Raw genomic sequence first — 26,511 nt, 5'->3', positions numbered from 1 at the left:
TGCGGGGTCTGTCGTTCTCTACCTGTGCTCCGTGTATAGTGCAGGGTCTGTCACTCTCTCTCTACATGTCCTCCATGTGTAGTGCAGGGTCTGTCACTCTCTACCTGTCCTCCATGTATAGTGCAGGGTCTGTCACTCTCTACCTGTCCTCCATGTATAGTGCAGGGTCTGTCATTTTCTACCTGTCCTCCATGTATAGTGCAGGGTCTGTCACTCTCTACCTGTCCTCCATGTATAGTGCAGGGTCTGTCACTTTCTACCGTTCCTCCATGTATAGTGCAGGGTCTGTCACTCTCTACCTGTCCTCCATGTGTAGTGCGGGGTCTGTCGTTCTCTACCTGTGCTCCGTGTATAGTGCAGGGTCTGTCACTCTCTCTCTACATGTCCTCCATGTGTAGTGCAGGGTCTGTCACTCTCTACCTGTCCTCCATGTATAGTGCAGGGTCTGTCACTCTCTACCTGTCCTCCATGTATAGTGCAGGGTCTGTCATTTTCTACCTGTCCTCCATGTATAGTGCAGGGTCTGTCACTCTCTACCTGTCCTCCATGTATAGTGCAGGGTCTGTCACTTTCTACCGTTCCTCCATGTATAGTGCGGGGTCTGTCAGTATTTTCTGTGCCGTTATTGAGTATTACAGTTTTTCAGCCTCCATCTTCTTACATATGTGATATCCTAACTAAACATTTACTTCTTATAAAATCACCAGTAAAACAAAAAGCAAAGTTTTGCTCATCTTTACACAGAGGACTAGGGAATCATTTTCTTGGTCAAGCGTAAAATGGGCAAAACAAGTGAGAAGCCTCCTGGCATTGAGCTCTCCGCGAGGATACACATGTTGGCGCCGGTGCTCACCATGTGGGAGATGTTTCTCACCTGAAGAAACATTTCCAAGAAAACACTATTAGTTTCTATTTCTTAAGGGAGAAGATGTCAGATGTATAAATCTCAGAATCTTCCTGCATGGAATCATTTATGAGGATGGGACAAAACCCGAACCGGGTGGAGATCTTACAATAGGGAATGGTTTCTTCTGGATACTTTCTTACTTTGTAAAGAAAATCCCAAAAGAGCGAAGACATCTCAAAATTAGCGACTCGTGAATTATACATTTTTGCCATTGGTTTCTAGACTCACATTTTTTTCTGTATTTTTTTATTACTTGTTGATACATGAGCAACACTAGTTCTTCTATGGTAAGTCAGTGATTGCTACACCTCATCTATTGTGGGAGTTGTTTGCTCTCGTTTATAGCTCTAACCACCATTTACCTTGGTGAACCTCGTTCTTGGACACAGTTAGTTTGAGGTCGGTCTCTGGGCGGCCGGTCATCGTCTTCCATCAGACCCTCCCAACCATGTTTATCTGGTGCCTGTGCACTGGGAACAGTCATGGGGAACACAAAAGGGCCTTCTCCAAACTGTTTCCACAAAGCTGAAGCTACAATTGTCGTCAATGTCTTGTGCTGAAGTTTAAGATTTCACTTCACTGGAATTGAGGGGCCTAGGCTGACCCCCAATAACAAGCCCATAGCATTATCCTTCATCATCTATACTGGGGGCACAATGTTGTCAGGGGGTAATGTCCTCCTGGAGTCACCAAACCCAGACTCCTCCATCAGCCGCAGATAGAGAAGTGTGATCCGTCTCTAAACAGAACACGTCTCCTCCAGAGTCCAGTGGTGGCGGCTTTACACCACTCCATCCCACGCTCGGCATTGTGCTTGGTGATGTATGGCTGTATGCAGCCACTTGACTATAGCTGTATGGGACAATTTTTGGCAAAAAAGCAGGAACTTCACTTATAAAACAATATTTTTTAATTTCAAATTAGTTAAAAACCATTCTGCCGGCTCATGAAGACGTCTCTGATGTGTTAATGGCGTATTAGACCGGCCTTAGTCATAGAGATATTGACTGTGCTATGTCAGAAGCTATTCAAAATAATGATCCACCAATCAGAAAACAGTGATGTATAAAATATTATCATATACATATATACCATTAACACAAGAGCATCGTAGCATTTAGAAATTCATTCCGTTCGGTTGTTTTCTATTCTTTCTAATGTTCCAGTCCATTTCCTCATAAACTCCTTCTTCTGCCGATCTCCGCTGTCTCCGGACAGGTCGCCTTCTCACTCCCATAACATGTTAGACTCTGTGCATTCGCTCTATGTGCAGGGGCTGCTCACTAAATTAGAATATCATCAATAAGTGAATTTATTTCAGTTCTTCAATACAAAAAGTGACTCTCCTCTATTCTATAGAGTCATTACACACAGAGTGATCTATTTCACGTGTTTATTTCTGGTAATGTTGATGATTATGGCTTACAGCCAATGAAAACCCAAAAGTCATTATCTCAGTAAATTAGAATAATTAACAATAAACCCCTGTAAAGGCTCCTAAGAGTTTTTAAAGGTCACTTAGTCTGTTTCAGTAGCTCCACAATCATGGGGAAGACTGCTGACCTGACAGATGTCCAGAAGGCAGTCACTGACACACTCCACAAGGAGGGACGCCCGCTCGCTCATCACTAATAATTAACTCTTTAACCCCTTTCCGACATCGGGCGTAATAGTACGCCGATGTCGGACTCCCTCTCCTTGATGTGGGCTCCGGTGGTGAGCCCACATCTTTCCCAGGTCATGTCAGCTGTTTCGAACAGCTGACTTGTGCCCGCAATAGCCAAGGGTGGAATCGCGATCCACTCACGGCTATTAACCAGTTCAATGCCCCTGTCAAACTCTGACAGCGGCATTTAACAAGCGCTTTGCTGTGGGTGTCACCCAGTGGTCAGCGTTCATAGCAAGTCAGTAAATCTGCTATATAGAGGTGATCTGATCCACATCCACATCTAAATCTGTAACATGTGCACACACAGCCAAAGAAAAATGTTTATAAAAATATAAAAAAATAAAAAAATGTAAAAGTTCAAATCACCCCCCTTTTGCCACATTCAAAATAAAACAATAAAAGTAACATTAAACATACACATATTTGGTTTTACCATGTTCAGAATCGCCCGATCTATCAATAAAAATAATAACCCGATCACTAAACAGCGTAGCGTAAAAAAAGCAAAATCGCCAGAATTACGTCTTTTTGGTCGTTGCGACAAATAACGGGAGATCAAAAAATTGTATCTTTACCAAAATAGTATCACTAAAAATGGCAGCTTGGCACTCAAAAAATAAGCCCTCACCCAACCTGAGATCACCAAAAATGGAGACACTATGGGTCTCGGAAAATGGCGCAATTTTTTTTTTTTTTAACAAAGGTTTGGAATTTTTTTTCACCACTTAGATAAAAAAGAACCTAGACATGTTTGGTGTCTGTGAACTCGTAATGACCTGGAGAATCATAATGGCAGGTGAGTTTTATTATTTAGTGAAGCTAGCAAAAAAGCCAAACAAAAATCAAGCGTGGGATTGCACTTTTTTTTGCAATTTTATCGCACTTGGAATTTTTTTCCCGTACACAAAATGGTAAAACCAATGGTGTCGTTCAAAAGTACAACTCATCCCACAAAAAACAAACCCTCACATGGCGCATGCTGACGGAAAAATAAAAATGTTATGGCTCTGGGAAGAGGGGGGGGGAGCAAAAAACGAAATCGCAAAACCGACAAAAGCTCCGGGGGTTAAGGGGTTAAAAACAGATTTGGATAAAGAACAAAAACATTCACTTAAAGACCCCAAAGGCTTTAAAAATTTGAATAAAATAATAATGCAATACCTACTTTCAGTGTTCCATACAGTTGTCAGTGTATGGATATAAAATAATCATACATAACTATCTGCCCATGTTATATCAAGGCACCTCATTAAACTAAATTTTAGATAACGGGGACAGAATAGTGGCAATAAAGGGTAATAACCGACAAACAAGAAACCGAGAAACACACCTGGCAATTGCAAAAAGTTTTTTTGCAGTATTTGTCCTTTCATTAAAAAAAAATAAATTTGTCGCCTTGTTGGTTGGTAAGAAATGCGATAAGGACATCCAAAACTAAGAAGCATTATACAGTGGTGAGTTCAGCATTTTTTTCTTTTTTTGATTTTTATAGATTATTTTTTGCCTAACGAATTGTATTTTTCATGACTCCATTTTGGGCACATTTTGTTTATTCATCAACTTGCTTTCAATTATTAAAGGAGGGTAAAAAAGAACCACAAACTTGACAGTTTTTTGTTTCATTTGTTTTTAAAACTTTTAGCCCCACAAAAATCTGTTTTATGAGAAAAGTTTTTTCCATTAATTTCTTGAGAGGACCATATATATCCTATAACATGTTATGTAGGTTAATTCAATTGCCACTACAAGCTGTAAATTGGGTTGGTACAATGGTTTTCGTGGGGTAGACAATAACCTATGGCGCCACCTCCCCCTCAGCTGATAATATTATTAGAAAAAATTGGAAATTATTTATTTTAAATTCAAGGCTGGAGCTTTTACATTTTTGGGGGCTTGATGATGGAGTCATTTGCAAGAAGTTTGATGTAAATCCAGTAGGTTAGGTGTGTTTAGGAGCATAGTCTAAGAACAAGTGCAGACATAAAGTAAAAATTCTGGTAACTAGGAGTCGGACACCATAATTCTTTGTCCAAGCCCATCTTCTAACAACATGACAAATGTTTGATTGACCAACTAATAAACTATTAAACCAAACTGCCCGAATGACTCTATTCCAGGAGGACTTCTTCAAGGACCATGTTAGGTCTGAAAACTCTACTTATTCCGTTAGTAGTTGGACCTTTGTGAGGATGGCCGTGATACCACCAGCTGTGTTCTGCTTTGGTGTCTTCCTCTACCTTATGGCCGTCATGTTGAAGATCTATGTTACCACACCCAACATATGGGCCAGTGCCCGTTACATTCTGTTTGCCCACATGCTTATCAATGACACTTTGTATCTCCTGGTGGGTTTCCTCTTACTTTTAGCCACCGTGTTTGCTATAACTTTCCTAGTTCCCGTCTGCTACGTCTTGATCACACTCGGATCGTCTACATTCAGAACGACCCTGTACATCTTGATGGCCATGGCTCTGGAACGTTACATATCTGTTTGCTTCCCATTGCGACATGTTGAACTGTGTACGGGACCACGGTATAAAGCCACCGCCATTGTGATCTGGGTGGTCGGACTGGTCCCCTGCGCTGCGGATTTCATTTCACTCATGACATCAGTATGCATGGATTTTTTTGCCTCTTATATTAAATGTAACGTGGATTTATTTGAAATTACTGAAATGCAAAAGTCTCTTTGGTCCATCACGCTCATCCTTAGCCTAGCTTTGGGAGTGTTGATAATTCTTTATACTTATGTCAACATCATGGTGGTGGCCTTAAAGATCAGCTCAGGGAAGTCTTCTGCCTTCAAGGCAGCTCGAACTGTACTCCTCCACGCGTTTCAGCTCCTTCTATATTTTGCTTCTTGGTCTCCACCTTACACAGAGATGAAACATGATGCGCATTACATGCGGTTTATGCATTTCTTTGCTCTTACCTGCCTTCCCAGATTTATCAGTCCTGTAATTTATGGACTTAGAGATGAATTTCTCCGTAAATGTATCTGGAAAACTTTAGGATACAGACGTCATTGAGTGTAAATATGACAGGTGTTTATATTATTAAACTATAGAATATGAGTGGTGTATGTATATCACGGATGCCAACCGTCCGTACATTTACGGACAGTCCATGAAAACCCGGTGATTTTCTTTGCCCTCCGTAGTGTCCGGTAGAAAAAAGTACCGTTTGTGAATTTTTCCCCCACTCCCGAAGTTTGTGCCGCGCTTGCACTAAAAAGGCTGCCATGCGCCGTACAAACAGGACATAACCCATCTTCCGCACTCAACGCTCAGTGTTCTTGGCTGGCAGCAAGAGCGGAGAGCTGAAGGACCTGACATGGCGGCTGGTGGGAGGAGATAGAGGGGGCAGTAAGCTTTAGTGGTTTCCCTGGGAGAAGAAGACACCAAATGTCAGTGAAGGAGCAGGAGGAGAGGAAGAGCACTGCATTGGTGGTCGGTAATGAGCGGCTAGAGTTGAGTGAGCTGGTGTGAAAGAGAAGTGCATGGGTGGCAAAGACTGTGTACTAAAGAGGTTCATAGGGGGCACAGACTGTGTAATAAAGGGGTGCATAGGGGGCACTGACTGTGTAATGGGGCACAGATATCTCTCTCTATATATCACTGCACAGTTACTCTTCTGTTCTTTAATGTAATTCTAATGATCTCCTCTAGCTGTTATTCAGGCCATTTTGGGGTCTGGTATTTAGGGGGTGGTCTTTAGTGGTGTTGTATTTAGTGGGTGGTTTTTAGGGGTGTGATATTTAGGGGGTGGTCTTTAGATGTATATTATGTACATATGTAAATATGCAACTGATGTGTTAGCTCGGGACATAGCAGTTTACAAATTGGCCACTAGATGGGGCACAGGATAAACCACCATGTAAATAGTTAACTATAGGAGGGGTCAGTTTGGTTGGAGGAAGGGAGCTTCCTGATTAGTGGGAGAAGGCGAGGGCACCCATAGAGCTCGGGTGGGCAAAGGCCCGAGCAGCAGTAAATACCCGTAACGTTTCATCTAAGTGAGAGCCCAGGCATCCAGAACATGGGATACTACACAGGCACCACCACAGGAGCTGCAGAGAGAGAGAGAAAGGCTACAGAGAAGGACACGGCAGGATAGATGGGTGGGTCTCTCACCATGTGGCAGATCATTGCATCGACTGATGCCCTCAGAATCGGGGTGAACTGAAAGCTGAGGGAACCCCCACACTAGGCAAGGTTGCACAGGGAGGATGCCGGGAAAATGTACAGCACGGTATGACCTGATCTCGAGCCATGTGACAGGGAGAGCAGAGAAGGGAAAGATCATGTGGAAACTGCTGTGAATGCTGTGTTAAGTCTGGATGCGCTGAGAATTCCTGAAAGTAGTTTATTGTTTCATGTTACAAGTGGACTGTGTGTCTGTTACTGCACAAAGGGCCAAAGGTGACCTTAAAGAGCAAAGGAAGAACCCTGACGGCAAAGAGAATGCCCAGGCAAATAGGCTGAAAGTGAAACGTGATTTATGTAGAGGGAGGCCAGGGCATGCAAAGTCTGTTAAGCTCAGCCACGACTACTGCTCTGGCCGACCCCTACACATTCAAGTTACACGCACCCCAATAAGCCTTTAAACCAGGGGTCTCAAACTCGGCAGAGTAAAGGGGCCGCACATAAAACAAAATTTGAGCTGGGGGGACGCATTCCTTTCAAACTTAATACACCTCGTACACACGCAGCTCCGCTCCGTACACCTCGTACACACAGGTCTCCATACACCTCGTACACACGCGGCTCCGATCCGTACACCTCGTACACACAGGGCTCCTCTCCGTACACCTCGTACACACAGGGCTCCGTACACTTCGTACACACATGGCTCCGCTCCATAAACCTCGTACACACAGGATTCTGCGCCGTACACCTTGTACACACACGGCTCCGCTCCATACACCCTGCCCCTGCCTCAGGGAGTGAGACATGTGGTGCACCGCGGGCCGCAGATGCCTGCCTCAGGGGCCGCATGCGGCCCGCGGGCCGCTCGTTTGAGACCCCTGCTTTAAACCCACGTGCTGGATGGATGGCCACAGGAAAACCAAGTTCACATTATTCATTTGCTACTCACATACTGTTTGCTTATGCATTAAATGCAAGGCCTGCCCTGCCCCAAAGTAACACGCACCCCAATAAGCCTTTGAACACACGTATTAGATGGCGACAGGAAAAGCAAGTTCACATTATTCATTTGGTACACATTGAGGAGAAGGAGGAGGATAACAGCAAATAGCCAAAATCAGGATGTGTATACCCATGTGTGGGTGTGAAGAGGTGCATGGGAATACACCTCCCAAAAAAAGACACTGGATTTGAGGTTATGTTTCGCTGTTATCATGCGGTGGTGTACAGAAGTCTGGCCCAATCTAGCCCTTGTTCATTTTTATAAGAGTCAGCCTGTCCGCATTTTCAGTTGACAGGCGAATGCGCTTATCAGTTATAATTCCACCAGCGGCACTAAAAATGTGCTCTTGACAAAATGCTAGCGGCAGGACAGGCCAGGACCTCCAAGGCATAGAGAGCCAGTTCATGCCACGTGACCAGCTTTGAGACCCAATAATTAAAAGGTACAGAGGAATCTTGGAGGACGTTGGTATGCTCAACAAGGTACTCCCTCACCATCTTCAAAAATTTTGCACTCCTTGTGAGAGTACCCCACGCCTCAGGACCACTGCGATGGTAGGGTCTGAGAGAACTCTGCCAGAACTTTGCCAGTGTTCCCCTGCCTCTGCTGGATTGGAGCTGTGTCTCTCTCACCTGTACTCCTTCGTTGTCCAATGAACTGTGACCTCCAGCGTTTTCAGATGGGAATTTTTTTAAATAATTCCGTAACAAGGACCTTCTGGTACTGCACCATTTTTGTACACCTATCTTCCTCTGGAAGAAGAGATTGAAAGCTCTCCTTGTAGCGTGGGTCTGGAAGTGTCAACGACCAGTAATGACTGTCATCCAAACTTTTGAGAATACGAAGGTCACGGGAAAGGCAGCGCAACATAAAGTCAACCATGCTAACAGGCAAGCCTTCCGTGTCCTCACTGTCACGGGAAGGGTTGCAAATGAAACTCACCAATGCAATCTCCCGGGAAGACAGGTCCTGAAGACAGCCTCAGGCTCCCAGGAACACGGGGCGAAGGGGACTGAAGAGAGATTGCTTCAGGCCAGATAGGACCTGAAGCACCTGACTGGTGGGGGGGCATGGTCTAAACTCCAGAGAGCTAGGAGCTGAAGGAAAACTGCTAGAACAGTAACTACAGGACAGAGCTACCAAGGGGCATAGACAGGGACATAAACCAGATCAGGCCGGGGTCAGAGCACTGGATAGCACAACAGTACTAAGGGATTAGGCAGAACGGATAGTGGGGGCCAGGCAGAGATCAATACCAAACGGACAGAGAAGGTACAGAAACAGAATCCAGCAAGCAGTATCCAGAGATCAGACCAAGTCAAAAACCATGGTATCAGGCAAAATAGCACACGGCACAAAACACACTCAGGGGTCAACACACTTGGCCAAGGGCGAAAGTATCACTGACAAGGGAAATTCCCAAATGGAAGCTATAAGAAGTCCACCCAGGGTCAGAGTGAGGCTACAGGAATTAACCCTAAAATATCCTAGCCATACAAACCATGACAGTACCCCCTCTCAACGGGGGGGCCACTGGACCCCAAGGCTTACCAGGATACCTAGAATGAAATGCACCAACAGGCCGGCCCATACCCCTTCCAATGAACCAGGTAATGTACCGACCGCTGCACCAACCTGGAATCCATGATATGATCAATCAAAAAGAACAGTAAGGTCACCTGAGTTTGTGGCAGTTGTTTCTCTTGCCTCGAAGTGCCAGTGCCGGACCGATGAACGGCTACGAGTCCGGCACTCTGCACCCCGACAATCCACAGTCAAGCACTGGAGTTACCATGAGATGCAGTGACTTGAACTCAGGTAACCTTTCAACCACCAGGTCTCATGGTCAATTCATGCCACTTTTTCTGGTGTCTGAGCCTGATTTGAGTTGTTTTGGCAGCTTTTTGGCCCCCTGAAGTTGTTGTCTTTGTGTTTAGTTTTGCCTCCCATTGAATTCAATGGGGTTCATGTGTGTTCGACGAACCATTCAGTAAACATGTTGAAAGGTTTGCTCATCTCTACTCCTGTCCTTTCAGCACCTATTGGCCTTACTCCATGGGGGAGGCTGATTAGGTATAATTTCATTTTTGATTTTAATGACAGCTCCTTCAATTTCACATAGAGATAAAGAAATTTTACAGAGGAGGCAACTATGACAAATATCCTCTGCCCTTCCTGCTCACCTTGGATTTAGCAATAGGCACTAAAATGTTTGGGTGCTTGTTATGCGAAACCAAGCAATTCCTAATCCTCAGATGTGAAATTCAAGCATTTATCCGGCAGACCCTATAAGGAGGTCTGGGGGCACGGAAAATCTTGAAATGGATGGGAAAAAGTACTGAATGGAAGGAGAATAGCATGGGGAAGACCCCTGGAAACATCTCTGACTCCCAGATCCTGCTGAGAACAATGAGATCACACTTTTACTCCACTTAAAGGACTGACAATAAAACATTCAAAATCGAAGACAAATTGGAGTTTACAAAAAAAAAAAAATGTTAAGAGACATTCGTTCCTGTATAGTGACTTTTATATAAGGCAAAATTTAAAAAGGATTTAAAAAAATAATAATAATTTAAGTAAACCAAATTATAGAAAAATAGGAAATTTCAGTGTAATTTATGAGGGAAGTAAGAACAGCCAAAACTTAGATGGAAGAGGGACTCAGATACACCCTGTATTAGATATAAAAGAGGGCCTCATACATGTTCTGTTCAAATTGTCATGTATTGGTGCTCTTAGGCCGGGGTCACACTAACCGACGCAAAATACGGTCCGTAGTTTACATGCGTAATACGGATGAATGACCCCTAAACAGTGCTCCGTATGTCATCCGTAAGCACGGTGTGGTCGCGTATTTTGCGCATGTCAGCATCCGTATGCAATCCGTATGGCGAGATTTGCTCGCAGGCTGCAAAATGGACATTTAATGGAGCCCTATGACAGGTTTTATAACACAAACGAAAGAATAGATATAGACACATAGAATACATACATATATATATATACATGTCATTGTGACACATATATATATATATTTATATTTCACAGAGTTCTTCATAGCAGAATAGCCGCTAATTCAATTGCCGGCTTCTGTCAAATCATTCCCCAACCCGCCATGAAATGACACATGGTTACATACAGTAAAGCATTTCATTTCATGTTTTGTTTTGTATGTCTTTCATTAGTAATTAGATGAGGGTTGATGTGTGAAATTTGGGAGGTGTAGGTGTTAATTTAAGGGGTTAATTCGTTGTAAAAAAATGTGTGGGCTCCCGCGGTAATTTGTCAATACGGGAGCCCACACATTTTTTAACAACGAATTAACCCCTTAAATTAATACCTACACCTCCCAAATTTCACGAGAAATATACAGCTGATGGGAGCCGCCCCATAGAGAATCATTTGTCCGTGTGTAATGCGTGCTTTTAACGCCTCTCACTCGTCTGTATTCCTCGCCAGTGTGACCCCGGCCTTAGATTCATAAAGGTTATATACTAAGTGCAAAACCTGCCAAAAATCTCCAGGTCCAGATGAATTACACCCCAGAGTACTGAAGGAGATAGCAGAAGAAATTTTTGAACCCCTCTCCATAATCTTTGTAAATTCTTGGAGAACAGGAGAAGTCCCAGAAGACTGGAGAAGAGCAAATGTTGTTCCTATCTTCAAAAAGGGGAAGAAGGTGGACCCAGGCAACTATAGGCCGGTGAGTCTGACTTCTATACCAGGAAAGATCTTTGAACAAATTATTAAACAACATGTATGTCAATACCTGGATAAGAATGAAGTGATTAAACAGAGTCAGCATGGGTTTGTAACTAATAAGTCATGTCAGACTAACTTAATTTCCTTCTATGACGGAATCACTGATTGGGTGGATCAAGGAAATGCTGTAGATATAGTATATCTTGACTTCAGCAAAGCATTTGGCAAAGTATCTCACACAATCCTTATTGAAAAAATGACTAAGTATGGAATGGACAAGGCAACTGTTAGGTGGATTCATAACTGGCTTAGTGATCGAACCCAAAGAGTGGTCGTAAATGGCTGCACATCCAGTTGGAAGAATGTCTCAAGTGGGGTACCACAGGGCTCTGTCCTGGGCCCTGTATTGTTCAACATCTTTATCAACGATTTAGATGAAGGAATTGAGGGTAAACTGATTAAATTTGCTGATGACACAAAGCTAGGAGGGATAGCTAAGGCTAGTTTCACACTAGCTAAGCCCCGCCCACTGCTGGCTCCCTGCCCGCCCCATCCGGTCATCGCCGCCTACTATCGCACATGGACGCTTGCGATCTGCGCACCCTATCTTTAGCATAGGGTGTGCAGATCGTGCGCTGGCCGTGCGCTAGTAGGATTTTGGCGTGCGCTGCGCACTTTTGAAGGTGCGCCCATGTGCGCCGAACGCAGCATGTTGCATATTGCTTGACCATAGTTAAAAACTTTTCCCTCATCAAAAATATCCGGTCATCAGGGTTTGAAAGTTTGAGAGTGTCATGAAATTGGCCCAGGCCTTTGACAGTGTACCCCTGCCTCTGCTGTACCTGATGTGTGTCTCCCTCGCCTCTCCTCCTTGGTTGGGTAAGTAACTTTGCCCCCTACTGCTAGCGTTGTCGGATGGTATTTCTTTCAACATATTTTCCATAATGGCCTTCATAGAATCATAGAATCACAGAATCGTAGAGTTGGAAGGGACCTCCTGGGCCATCTGGTCCAACCCCCTGCTCAAAGCAGGATTCGCTAAATCATCCCAGTCAGATGTCTGTCCAGCCTCTGTTTGAAGACTTCCATTGAAGGAGATCTCACCACCTCTCGTGGCAGCTTGTTACACTCATTGATCACTCTAACTGTCAAAAAGTTTTTTCTAATATCTAATTTGTGTCTCCTCCCATTCAGTTTCATCCCATTGCTTCTAGTCTTTCCTTGTGCAAATGAGAATAAAGTTGATCCTTCTACAGTGTGACAGCCCTTTAGATATTTGTAGACAGCTATTAAGTCTCCTCTCAGTCTTCTCTTTTGCAAACTAAACATTCTGGTATAGCACCATGTTAGTAGCCCTATCCACCACAGGAAGGAGAGATGAAAAGTTCTCCTTGCAGCGTGGGTCTAGCAGGAATAACAGTACTCTTTTTTGGCCAAGGTGAATGTAATGCGAGGGTCACGGGAAAGGCAACGATACATAAAGTCCGCCAGATGTGCCAAGCTCCCTACAGCCGGGCAGACCAATGGCATTTTTAATTAGCTCGAGCAAAAAGGCCTTTGAAACTCTCCCCAGGAGGGCAAAAGGCATAGACCCTGTGTCCCCCAGCACCAAGTAAAGCAATTATCACAGGGATGTGAACTCTTGTGCAGTCACCAGCCAACTGGCTTCCTTTGTTGGACTGACACGCAGACATAGTGGCACCACAGATCCAAGGTTCAACAGCACAAGGCTCTGATATTGAATCTAGAAAATTACCTATAATAAAAGAATGTAATATCTCTGAACCTAGCCGAGAACATAATCAGAATCTGCATTCTTTTCCCCACAAGCCCATACCATGCAGCCACCTCTACAACTCTGCATTGTTGAATTTTAAAGCATAGCTACCAGAAATAAATACAGTAGCCGTATTTGATCTCTCTGCACAGATAAAATACAGCAGAACTCATTGGTGCCGCCTCATTTAGAGCTTCAGGCGGAAAGTTATGGGCATCCACCGTTCTGGCCGGAAAACTATGCTCTCAGATATGGGAGACAATGTACCTAGAAGGAATATAGAGCGCACATAGGGTCTTATCCGAGATAAAAGGAATATTTGTGAGGGATAATCAAATTCACTCACCTATTATGGTTTTGTGAGACACCACCAATGCACTTAACATTGGCGGCTGCTGATCCTTTGCTAGGTGAAGAGAATGGGGCGTCAGGCTGCGCTGCTCGCCTGTCAGGATTAAAAACGAACGCATGGGCCATGCACATACAGTGAACAGGTCGGTAAGACAGTGTTCACACCACCAAGAGACTGGAACACAGAGAAACACAGTACAACAAACGTGAAAAAATACTCTGCTGTAAAAAAATTCCAACAATGAACAGCAAGCGCTAGTAAAAAGATGATAACAAAACAGGGTATTTAGTTCATACGTTTTTTGCAAAAAATGTACGCTAAGCCGCTCTACCAACGCCAAGGTATACCCCTCAGAGCAGTCCCAACCAATGTATTTAAAACCTGACCATGTGAACAGTACCTATATGAGCAGGGTTCAGAGAGGTAATGTCTGATGTGGGCATGCTGTGTGAGACGGCTTTATATGTGCATGGCCCGCATGGGAGGGGTGGAGACCTCCCAAAGTCTTGCAAAAGCAAGAAACCAATGGAATAAAAACGAACGCATGGGCCAGGGGAGTCCAAATGGATGTAATAGAAAACACTTTATTTCAAATAAAGTCCATTTTCTATTACATCCACTTGGACTCCTCTGGTATAACATCCTATATTCATATATATTTTTTTATTTTTTATATTTTTTATATATTTTTTATTCATATATATTTTTATTCATCCAATTTTTACTGCATTTTATATACTAATAAAGATTTTAACACATTCACTTCTAATAATATTCACATCATTTTTATCATATATTTTCCCATAATGGCTCCCATTTTTATTCTTATTCTTTTTCTTCCTCTCTTTCAGCTACTTCTCCTCTGCTCACTTGGAGTAGCGGATTACACAGTGGCTATCACTTTCTTTCGTTCCTTTTCTGCGGGTTCGTGTAGCGCTTTTTTCTTTTTTCTTTTATTTCTTCTTTATTTTTCCTTCACTCTCTTTCTCTTCTCTATCTTTTATCTGGGAACACACCAAATGAATTAATTCTGTTGGATGTACTAAGTTTTTAAACATTTACACTGATGATCTCTGACCTTTATCCCCTTCCCAACATGTGACTCTTGGCGCCAATATTTGAACTGTGTATGTATAAAACCGGCAATGTCTTTACCTGCCTGTACATGTCATCCCCTGAGGAAGAGGTTTTATGACCTCGAAACGCGTTGGGAAATAAATATATTAAGTACACAACTTGTGAGGATTGATGGTCTGGCAGCGCACGTTTTAATCCATAAAAGTCCTACTAGTGAATCTGGTATAACATCCTGACAGGCGAGCAGCGCAGCCTGATGCCATATTCTCTTCACCTAGCAAAGGATCCTCAGATATGGGAGGAGAGAGGTGGCACAGCCGAGGGGTCCTCCATGTGTAGTGCGGGGTCTGTCACTCTCTACCTGTCCTCCATGTGTAGTGCGGGGTCTGTCCTCTCTACCTGTCCTCCATGTGTAGTGCGGGGTCTGTCCTCTCTACCTGTCCTCCATGTATAGTGCAGGGTCTGTCACTCTCTACCTGTCCTCCATGTATAGTGCAGGGTCTGTCACTCTCTACCTGTCCTCCATGTGTAGTGCAGGGTCTGTCACTCTCTACCTGTCCTCCATGTGTAGTGCAGGGTCTGTCACTCTCTACCTGTCCTCCATGTGTAGTGCGGGGTCTGTCACTCTCTACCTGTCCTCCATGTATAGTGCAGGGTCTGTCACTCTCTACCTGTCCTCCATGTGTAGTGCGGGGTCTGTCCTCTCTACCTGTCCTCCATGTATAGTGCAGGGTCTGTCACTCTCTACCTGTCCTCCATGTATAGTGCAGGGTCTGTCACTCTCTACCTGTCCTCCATGTGTAGTGCGGGGTCTGTCCTCTCTACCTGTCCTCCATGTGTAGTGCGGGGTCTGTCCTCTCTACCTGTCCTCCATGTATAGTGCAGGGTCTGTCACTCTCTACCTGTCCTCCATGTATAGTGCGGGGTCTGTCACTCTCTACCTGTCCTCCATGTGTAGTGCAGGGTCTGTCACTCTCTACCTGTCCTCCATGTGTAGTGCGGGGTCTGTCACTCTCTACCTGTCCTCCATGTGTAGTGCGGGGTCTGTCCTCTCTACCAGTCCTCCATGTGTAGTGCGGGGTCTGTCACTGTCTACCTGTCCTCCATGTGTAGTGCGGGGTCTGTCCTCTCTACCTGTCCTCCATGTATAGTGCAGGGTCTGTGACTCTCTACCTGTCCTCCATGTATAGTGCGGGGTCTGTCACTCTCTACCTGTCCTCCATGTATAGTGCGGGGTCTGACACTCTCTACCTGTCCTCCATGTATAGTGCGGGGTCTGTCACTCTCTACCTGTCCTCCATGTATAGTGCGGGGTCTGACACTCTCTCCCTGCCCTCCATGTATAGTGCGGGGTCTGTCACTCTCTACCTGTCCTCCAGGGCCGGACTGGGACTAAAATTCAGCCCTGGCATTTGAAGTTACACAGGCCCACTAGTCACATGGTGACTATAGAATGTCTTTGTACACTTGTAGTTTACAAGAAGTGAAAGGAGATTAACACGACTATATAACATGTAGTCACAGCTGTGCCCAACATCTCAGCTCAGTCCTATTTAGTGCTTTTAGGTACAGTACTCCTCCCAAATCTCTGTCCCCTTTTGTATGCATGATTACAGAATTCCTGGCAGATCTGCTCTCTATTGGGCAACCAGACCCCCTGGTCATAGCCGCCCCTATCATACCTCCCATCTTTTGAAGAAGGGAAAGATGGACAAAGACTGCGGCGCGCGCAGCTGCAAATTTTGGCCACGCCCAGCCACACCCATTTCACAACTAGTCACACCCATGTCCACACCTAATCGCACCCATTCAGCACTGCTGATCACACTGACTGGTACTGAGGGCACAGTGGCTGGCATTATGGGCACACTGACTGGCACTAAGGAAGAGAGAAAACAGAGAGAGAGAGAAAGAAAGAACACGGAGAGAAAGAAGAAAGAACAGAGAGAAAAAAAGGGGAAAGAAAGAAAGAACAGTGAGAGACAAAGAAAGAACAGTGAGAGACAGAGAAAGAACAGAGAGAGAAAGAAAGAGGGGAAAGAAAGAAAGAACAGAGAGAGACAGAGAAAGAACAGAGAGAAAGAAAGAAGTAAAGAAAAGAAAGAAAGAAAGAAAGAACAGAGAGAAAGAGAGGAAAGAAAAAGAAAGAAAGAACAGAGAGAGAAAAAAGAAAGATTAGAGAGAGAAAGAAAGAAGAGAAAGAGAAAGAAAATGAGGGAAAGACAGAACAGAGAATGAAAGAACAGAGAAAGAAAGAAAAAGAGAGAAAGAAATAAAGAAAGATTCTACAAAGATATTATAGCAGCCTGGCTCCCATTGTAGTGCCCACCTGAGCCTCCCGGTGCAGGACCTATCATGATCCGCTCACATGGCCTGCATCCCCGATTCCAAGGCGATCCTGCTGTCTGCGCTGTCGGAGGAGGACACGGTGATGGATCTGAAGCATTCCTGGTTCCGTCACAATCTCCTCAAGAAATTATCTCATTTCCGGTCAGCTTCCAGCACATCACTTCAGGTGGAACGTCATGTGTGTGTTTTAAAATGCTCCTCGGGGCTCCGCCGTGTACTCCTGTGCCCGTGGGAAAAGCACGCTTCGTATGCTTTGTACACACTTGGCTCCGCTCCGTACATCCCGTACACATATGGCTCCACTCCGTACACACACGGCTCCACTCCGTACACCTCGTACACGCGTGGCTCCTCTCCGTACACCTCGTACACACGCGGCTCCGCTCCGTACACCTCGTACACACGCGGCTCCGCTCCGTACACCTCGTACACACGCGGCTCCGCTCCGTACACCTCGTACACACGCGGCTCCGCTCCGTACACCTCGTACACACGCGGCTCCACTCCGTACACCTCGTACACACAGGGCTCCGCTCCATACACCTCGTACACACACGGCTCCGCTCCATACACCTCGTACACACACGGCTCCTATCCGTACACCTCGTACACGCGCGGCTCCTCTCCGTACACCTCGTACACACGCGGCTCCGCTCCGTACACCTCGTACACACGCGGCTCCGCTCCGTACACCTCGTACACACGCGGCTCCGCTCCGTACACCTCGTACACGCGTGGCTCCTCTCCGTACACCTCGTACACACAGGGCTCCGCTCCGTACACCTCGTACACACGGCTCCGCTCCGTACACCTCGTACATACGGCTCCTCTCCGTACACCTCGTACACACGGCTCCTCTCCGTACACCTCATACACACACGGCTCCGCTACGTACACCTCGTACACACGTGGCTCCTCTCCGTACACCTCGTACACACGTGGCTCCTCTCCGTACACCTCGTACACACAGGGCTCCGCTCCGTACACCTCGTACACACACGGCTCCGCTCCGTACACCTCGTACACACGCGGCTCCTCTCCGTACACCTCGTACACACACAGCTCTGCTACATCTACACTGTAAATCCTGACCCCACACATACTTACCTCAACCAGCACCATGACAACAGCAAAGCAGAGTCTTGCAGACGGTAGAGGCAAGGCTGAGCGCACAGGACCTGTGATGAGGTCACAGGAGGGGCGGAGTCAGGGGTGACATGATCGGGGGGGTCTGAACAAAGGCTCCTGCTGATCATGTGACCCCCTGACTCCTCCCCTCCTGTGACCTCATCACAGGTCCTGCGAACCGAGCCAGCAGGCAAGCGAGTGCGACGCTGTGAGTGGCTGCGGGGGGGAGGGGGTCTCATGCTAAGGCGAGGATGGGGTGCGTGGGGGGGCGTGGCGGCTTATCTCCCTGCAGTGTGGGAGGAACTTGAAACTATCACCGCCGTGCCCACAGAGGGCCGGCGGCAGGAGCAACAGTGGCCGCAGCAGCTGGCAAGCGGACAGATGATCGGTCGCTGCCGCCCGCGGCCCACGTGACAGCGGCCCAGCGGGAAAATGCCCGGTTGGTTATATTGCCAATCCGGGCCTGCTATCCTCCATGTATAGTGCAGGATCTGTCACTCTCTACCTGTCCTCCATGTATAGTGCAGGGTCTGTCACTCTCTACCTGTCCTCCATGTGTAGTGCGGGGTCTGTCACTCTCTACCTGTCCTCCATGTGTAGTGCGGGGTCTGTCACTCTCTACCTGTCCTCCATGTATAGTGCAGGATCTGTCACTCTCTACCTGTCCTCCATGTATAGTGCAGGGTCTGTTACTCTCTACCTGTGCTCCATGTATAGTGCAGGATCTGTCACTCTCTACCTGTCCTCCATGTATAGTGCAGGGTCTGTCACTCTCTACCTGTCCTCCATGTGTAGTGCGGGGTCTGTCACTCTCTACCTGTCCTCCATGTATAGTGCAGGGTCTGTGACTCTCTACCTGTCCTCCATGTATAGTGCGGGGTCTGTCACTCTCTACCTGTCCTCCAGGGCCGGACTGGGACTAAAATTCAGCCCTGGCATTTGAAGTTACACAGGCCCACTAGTCACATGGTGACTATATAATATCTTTGTACACTTGTAGTTTACAAGAAGTGAAAGGAGATTAACACGACTATATAACATGTAGTCACAGCTGTGCCCAACATCTCAGCTCAGTCCTATTTAGTGCTTTTAGGTACAGCACTCCTCCCAAATCTCTGTCCCCTTTTGTATGCATGATTACAGAATTCCTGGCAGATCTGCTCTCTATTGGGCAACCAGACCCCCTGGTCATAGCCGCCCCTATCATACCTCCCATCTTTTGAAGAAGGGAAAGATGGACAAAGACTGCGGCGCGCGCAGCTGCAAATTTTGGCCACACCCAGCCACACCCATTTCACAACTAGTCACACCCATGTCCACACCTAATCGCACCCATTCAGCACTGCTGATCACAATGACTGGTACTGAGGGCACAGTGGCTGGCATTATGGGCACACTGACTGGCACTAAGGAAGAGAGAAAACAGAGAGAGAGAGAAAGAAAGAACACGGAGAGAAAGAAAGGGGAAAGAAAGAAAGAACAGTGAGAGACAAAGAAAGAACAGTGAGAGACAGAGAAAGAACAGAGAGAGAAAGAAAGAGGGGAAAGAAAGAAAGAACAGAGAGAGACAGAGAAAGAACAGAGAGAGAAAGAAAGAAGTAAAGAAAAGAAAGAAAGAACAGAGAGAAAGAAAGAAAGATTAGAGAGAGAAAGAAAATGAGGGAAAGACAGAACAGAGAATGAAAGAACAGAGAAAGAAAGAAAAAGAGAGAAAGAAATAAAGAAAGATTCTACAAAGATACTATAGCAGCCTGGCTCCCATTGTAGTGCCCACCTGAGCCTCCCGGTGCAGGACCCATCATGATCCGCTCACATGGCCTGCATCCCCGATTCCAAGGCGATCCTGCTGTCTGCGCTGTCGGAGGAGGACATGGTGATGGATCTGAAGCATTCCTGGTTCCGTCACAATCTCCTCAAGAAATTATCTCATTTCCGGTCAGCTTCCAGCACATCACTTCAGGTGGAACGTCATGTGTGTGTTTTAAAATGCTCCTCGGGACTCCGCCGTGTACTCCTGTGCCCGTGGGAAAAGCCAGCTTTGTATGCTTTGTACACACTTGGCTCCGCTCCGTACATCCCGTACACATATGGCTCCACTCCGTACACACACGGCTCCACTCCGTACACCTCGTACACACGCGGCTCCGCTCCGTACACCTCGTACACACGCGGCTCCGCTCCATACACCTCGTACACACGCGGCTCCTCTCCGTATACCTCGTACATACGGCTCCGCTCCGTACACCTCATACACACAGGGCTCCGCTCCATACACCTCGTACACGCATGGCTCCTCTCCGTACACCTCGTACACGCGCGGCTCCTCTCCGTACACCTCGTACACGCGCGGCTCCGCTCCGTACACCTCGTACACACGCGGCTCCGCTCCGTACACCTCGTACACGCGTGTCTCCTCTCCGTACACCTCGTACACACAGGGCTCCGCTCCGTACACCTCGTACACACGGCTCCGCTCCATACACCTCGTACACACGGCTCCTCTCCGTACACCTCATACACACACGGCTCCGCTACGTACACCTCGTACACACGGCTCCGCTCCGTACACCTCGTACACACGGCTCCGCTCCATACACCTCGTACACACGGCTCCTCTCCGTACACCTCGTACACACGTGGCTCCTCTCCGTACACCTCGTACACACAGGGCTCCGCTCCGTACACCTCGTACACACACGGCTCCGCTCCGTACACCTCGTACACACGCGGCTCCTCTCCGTACACCTCGTACACACACAGCTCTGCTACATCTACACTGTAAATCCTGACCCCACACATACTTACCTCAACCAGCACCATGACAACAGCAAAGCAGAGTCTTGCAGACGGTAGAGGCAAGGCTGAGCGCACAGGACCTGTGATGAGGTCACAGGAGGGGCGAAGTCAGGGGTGACATGATCGGGGGGGTCTGAACAAAGGCTCCTGCTGATCATGTGACCCCCTGACTCCTCCCCTCCTGTGACCTCATCACAGGTCCTGCGAACCGAGCCAGCAGGCAAGCGAGTGCGACGCTGTGAGTGGCTGCGGGGGGGAGGGGGTCTCATGCTAAGGCGAGGATGGGGTGCGTGGGGGGGCGTGGCGGCTTATCTCCCTGCAGTGTGGGAGGAACTTGAAACTATCACCGCCATGCCCACAGAGGGCCAGCGGCAGGAGCAACAGTGGCCGCAGCAGCTGGCAAGCGGACAGATGATCGGTCGCTGCCGCCCGCGGCCCACGTGACAGCGGCCCAGCAGGAAAATGCCCGGTTGGTTATATTGCCAATCCAGGCCTGCTATCCTCCATGTATAGTGCAGGATCTGTCACTCTCTACCTGTCCTCCATGTGTAGTGCGGGGTCTGTCCTCTCTACCTGTCCTCCATGTATAGTGCAGGATCTGTCACTCTCTACCTGTCCTCCATGTATAGTGCAGGGTCTGTCACTCTCTACCTGTCCTCCATGTGTAGTGCGGGGTCTGTCCTCTCTACCTGTCCTCCATGTATAGTGCAGGGTCTGTTACTCTCTACCTGTCCTCCATGTATAGTGTGGGGTCTGTCTACTCTCTTTACCTGTCCTCCATGTGTAGTGCGGGGTCTGTCCTCTCTACCTGTCCTCCATGTATAGTGCAGGGTCTGTTACTCTCTACCTGTCCTCCATGTATAGTGCAGGGTCTGTCCTCTCTACCTGTCCTCCATGTATAGTGCAGGGTCTGTTACTCTCTACCTGTCCTCCATGTGTAGTGCGGGGTCTGTCCTCTCTACCTGTCCTCCATGTATAGTGCAGGGTCTGTCCTCTCTACCTGTCCTCCATGTATAGTGCGGGGTCTGTTACTCTCTACCTGTCCTCCATGTGTAGTGCAGGGTCTGTCACTCTCTACCTGTCCTCCATGTGTAGTGCGGGGTCTGTCACTCTCTACCTGTCCTCCATGTATAGTGCGGGGGTCTGTCACTCTCTGCCTGTCCTCCATATATAGTGCAGGATCTGTCACTCTCTACCTGTCCTCCATGTATAGTGCAGGATCTGTCACTCTCTGCCTGTCCTCCATGTGTAGTGCAGGATCTGTCACTCTCTACCTGTCCTCCATATATAGTGCAGGATCTGTCACTCTCTACCTGTCCTCCATGTATAGTGCAGGATCTGTCACTCTCTACCTGTCCTCCATGTATAGTGCAGGGTCTGTCACTCTCTACCTGTCCTCCATGTGTAGTGCGGGGTCTGTCACTCTCTACCTGTCCTCCATGTATAGTGCAGGATCTGTCACTCTCTACCTGTCCTCCATGTATAGTGCAGGATCTGTCACTCTCTACCTGTCCTCCATGTATAGTGCGGGGTCTGTCACTCTCTACCTGTCCTCCATGTATAGTGCAGGATCTGTCACTCTCTACCTGTCCTCCATATATAGTGCAGGATCTGTCACTCTCTACCTGTCCTCCATGTATAGTGCAGGATCTGTCACTCTCTACCTGTCCTCCATGTATAGTGCAGGGTCTGTCACTCTCTACCTGTCCTCCATGTGTAGTGCGGGGTCTGTCACTCTCTACCTGTCCTCCATGTATAGTGCAGGATCTGTCACTCTCTACCTGTCCTCCATGTATAGTGCAGGATCTGTCACTCTCTACCTGTCCTCCATGTATAGTGCAGGATCTGTCACTCTCTACCTGTCCTCCATGTGTAGTGCAGGGTCTGTCACTCTCTACCTGTCCTCCATGTATAGTGCAGGGTCTGTCACTCTCTACCTGTCCTCCATGTGTAGTGCGGGGTCTGTCACTCTCTACCTGTCCTCCATGTATAGTGCAGGATCTGTCACTCTCTACCTGTCCTCCACGTATAGTGCAGGATCTGTCACTCTCTACCTGTCCTCCATGTGTAGTGCAGGGTCTGTCGCTCTTTACCTGTCCTCCATGTATAGTGTGGGGTCTGACACTCTCTACCTGTCCTCCATGTATAGTGTGGGGTCTGACACTCTCTACCTGTCCTCCATGTATAGTGCGGGGTCTGTCACTCTCTCCCTGTCCTCCATGTATAGTGCGGGGTCTGTCACTCTCTACCTGTCCTCCATGTATAGTGCAGGGTCTGTCACTCTCTACCTGTCCTCCATGTATAGTGCAGGGTCTGTCACTCTCTCCTTGTCCTCCATGTATAGTGCAGGGTCTGTCACTCTCTACCTGTCCTCCATGTATAGTACAGGGTCTGTCACTCTCTACCTGTCCTCCATGTATAGTGCAGGGTCTGTCACTCTCTACCTGTCCTCCATGTGTAGTGTGGGGTCTGTCATAGTGCAGGGTCTGTCACTCTCTACCTGTCCTCCATGTATAGTGCAGGGTCTGTCACTCTCTGCCTGTCCTCCATGTATAGTGCAGGGTCTGTCACTCTCTACCTGTCCTCCATGTATAGTGCAGGGTCTGTCACTCTCTCCCTGTCCTCCATGTATAGTGCGGGGTCTGTCACTCTCTACCTGTCCTCCATGTATAGTGCAGGGTCTGTCACTCTCTACCTGTCCTCCATGTATAGTGCAGGGTCTGTCACGGTCTACCTGTCCTCCATGTATAGTGCGGTGTCTGTCACTCTCTACCTATCCTCCATGTATAGTGTGGGGTCTGTCACTCTCTACCTGTCCTCCATGTGTAGTGCAGGGTCAGTCACTCTCTACCTGTCCTCCATGTATAGTGCAGGGTCTGTCACTCTCTACCTGTCCTCCATGTGTAGTGCAGGGTCTGTCACTGTCTACCTGTCCTCCATGTGTAGTGCGGGGTCTGTCACTCTCTACCTGTGCTCCATGTGTAGTGCAGGGTCTGTCACTGTCTACCTGTCCTCCATGTATAGTGCGGTGTCTGTCACTCTCTACCTGTCCTCCATGTATAGTGCAGGGTCTGTCACTCTCTACCTGTCCTCCATGTGTAGTGCGGGGTCTGTCACTCTCTACCTGTCCTCCATGTATAGTGCAGGATCTGTCACTCTCTACCTGTCCTCCATGTATAGTGCAGGGTCTGTCACTCTCTACCTGTCCTCCATGTATAGTGCGGGGTCTGTCACTCTCTACCTGTCCTCCAGGGCCGGACTGGGACTAAAATTCAGCCCTGGCATTTGAAGTTACACAGGCCCACTAGTCACATGGTGACTATATAATATCTTTGTACACTTGTAGTTTACAAGAAGTGAAAGGAGATTAACACGACTATATAACATGTAGTCACAGCTGTGCCCAACATCTCAGCTCAGTCCTATTTAGTGCTTTTAGGTACAGTACTCCTCCCAAATCTCTGTCCCCTTTTGTATGCATGATTACAGAATTCCTGGCAGAACTGCTCTCTATTGGGCAACCAGACCCCCTGGTCATAGCCGCCCCTATCATACCTCCCATCTTTTGAAGAAGGGAAAGATGGACAAAGACTGCGGCGCGCAGCTGCAAATTTTGGCCACGCCCAGTCACGCCCATTTCACAACTAGTCACACCCATGTCCACACCTAATCGCACCCATTCAGCACTGCTGATCACACTGACTGGTACTGAGGGCACAGTGGCTGGCATTATGGGCACACTGACTGGCACTAAGGAAGAGAGAAAACAGAGAGAGAGAGAAAGAAAGAACACGGAGAGAAAGAAGAAAGAACAGAGAGAAAGAAAGGGGAAAGAAAGAAAGAACAGTGAGAGACAAAGAAAGAACAGTGAGAGACAGAGAAAGAACAGAGAGAGAAAGAAAGAGGGGAAAGAAAGAAAGAACAGAGAGAGACAGAGAAAGAACAGAGAGAGAAAGAAAGAAGTAAAGAAAAGAAAGAAAGAACAGAGAGAAGGAGAGGAAAGAAAAAGAAAGAAAGAACAGAGAGAGAAAAAAGAAAGATTAGAGAGAGAAAGAAAGAACAGAAAGAGAAAGAAAATGAGGGAAAGACAGAACAGAGAATGAAAGAACAGAGAAAGAAAGAAAAAGAGAGAAAGAAATAAAGAAAGATTCTACAAAGATACTATAGCAGCCTGGCTCCCATTGTAGTGCCCACCTGAGCCTCCCGGTGCAGGACCTATCATGATCCGCTCACATGGCCTGCATCCCCGATTCCAAGGCGATCCTGCTGTCTGCGCTGTCGGAGGAGGACACGGTGATGGATCTGAAGCATTGCTGGTTCCGTCACAATCTCCTCAAGAAATTATCTCATTTCCGGCCAGCTTCCAGCACATCACTTCAGGTGGAACATCATGTGTGTGTTTTAAAATGCTCCTCGGGGCTCCGCCGTGTACTCCTGTGTCCGTGGGAAAAGCCAGCTTTGTATGCTTTGTACACACTTGGCTCCGTTCCGTACATCCCGTACACATATGGCTCCACTCCGTACACACACGGCTCCTCTCCGTACACCTCGTACACACGCGGCTCCACTCTGTACACCTCGTACACGCGGCTCCACTCTGTACACCTCGTACACACGCGGCTCCTCTCCGTACACCTCGTACACACGCGGCTCCACTCTGTACACCTCGTACACGCGGCTCCACTCTGTACACCTCGTACACGCGGCTCCACTCCGTACACCTCGTACACACGCGGCTCCTCTCCGTACACCTCGTACACACGCGGCTCCTCTCCGTACACCTCGTACACGCGGCTCCACTCCGTACACCTCGTACACACGCGGCTCCTCTCCGTACACCTCGTACACACGCGGCTCCTCTCCGTACACCTCGTACACACGCGGCTCCGCTCTGTACACCTCGTACACACGGCTCCTCTCCGTACACCTCGTACACACAGGGCTCCGCTCCGTCCACCTCGTACACACGCGGCTCCTCTCCGTACACCTCGTACACACGCGGCTCCTCTCCGTACACCTCGTACACACGCGGCTCCGCTCTGTACACCTCGTACACACGGCTCCTCTCCGTACACCTCGTACACACGTGGCTCCTCTCCGTACACCTCGTACACGCGCGGCTCCGCTCTGTACACCTCGTACACACGGCTCCTCTCCGTACACCTCGTACACACAGGGCTCCGCTCCGTCCACCTCGTACACACACGGCTCCGCTCCGTACACCTCGTACACACGTGGCTCCTCTCCGTACACCTCGTACACACAGGGCTCCGCTCTGTACACCTCGTACACACACGGCTCCGCTCCGTACACCTCGTACACACACAGCTCTGCTACATCTACACTGTAAATCCTGACCCCACACATACTTACCTCAACCAGCACCATGACAACAGCAAAGCAGAGTCTTGCAGACGGTAGAGGCAAGGCTGAGAGCACAGGACCTGTGATGAGGTCACAGGAGGGGTGGAGTCAGGGGTGACATGATCGGGGGCGGGTCTGAACAAAGGCTCCTGCTGATCATGTGACCCCCTGACTCCTCCCCTCCTGTGACCTCATCACAGGTCCTGCGAACCGAGCCAGCAGGCAAGCGAGTGCGA

General features: G+C 47.8%; 1 protein-coding gene across 1 annotated transcript; it reads left to right on the top strand.

Annotated features, from left to right (window-relative positions):
• The first annotated feature begins 4,678 nt into the window (after positions 1-4,678).
• Positions 4,679-5,605, top strand: LOC141051486 (odorant receptor 131-2-like). Its single transcript, XM_073548408.1, has one exon. The coding sequence runs from the start codon at positions 4,679-4,681 to the stop codon at positions 5,603-5,605; it is 927 nt and encodes a 308-aa protein (XP_073404509.1).
• Positions 5,606-26,511: the final 20,906 nt, after the last annotated feature.

The sequence above is a fragment of the Dendrobates tinctorius genome, unplaced genomic scaffold (assembly GCF_039654945.1).
Source record: "Dendrobates tinctorius isolate UK_male_01 unplaced genomic scaffold, ASM3965494v1 ptg000157l, whole genome shotgun sequence".
Classification (NCBI taxonomy): Eukaryota; Metazoa; Chordata; class Amphibia; order Anura; family Dendrobatidae; genus Dendrobates; species Dendrobates tinctorius.
Note: the sequence above shows the minus strand (reverse complement) of the source record. Positions and strands in the feature narration are given on the sequence as shown.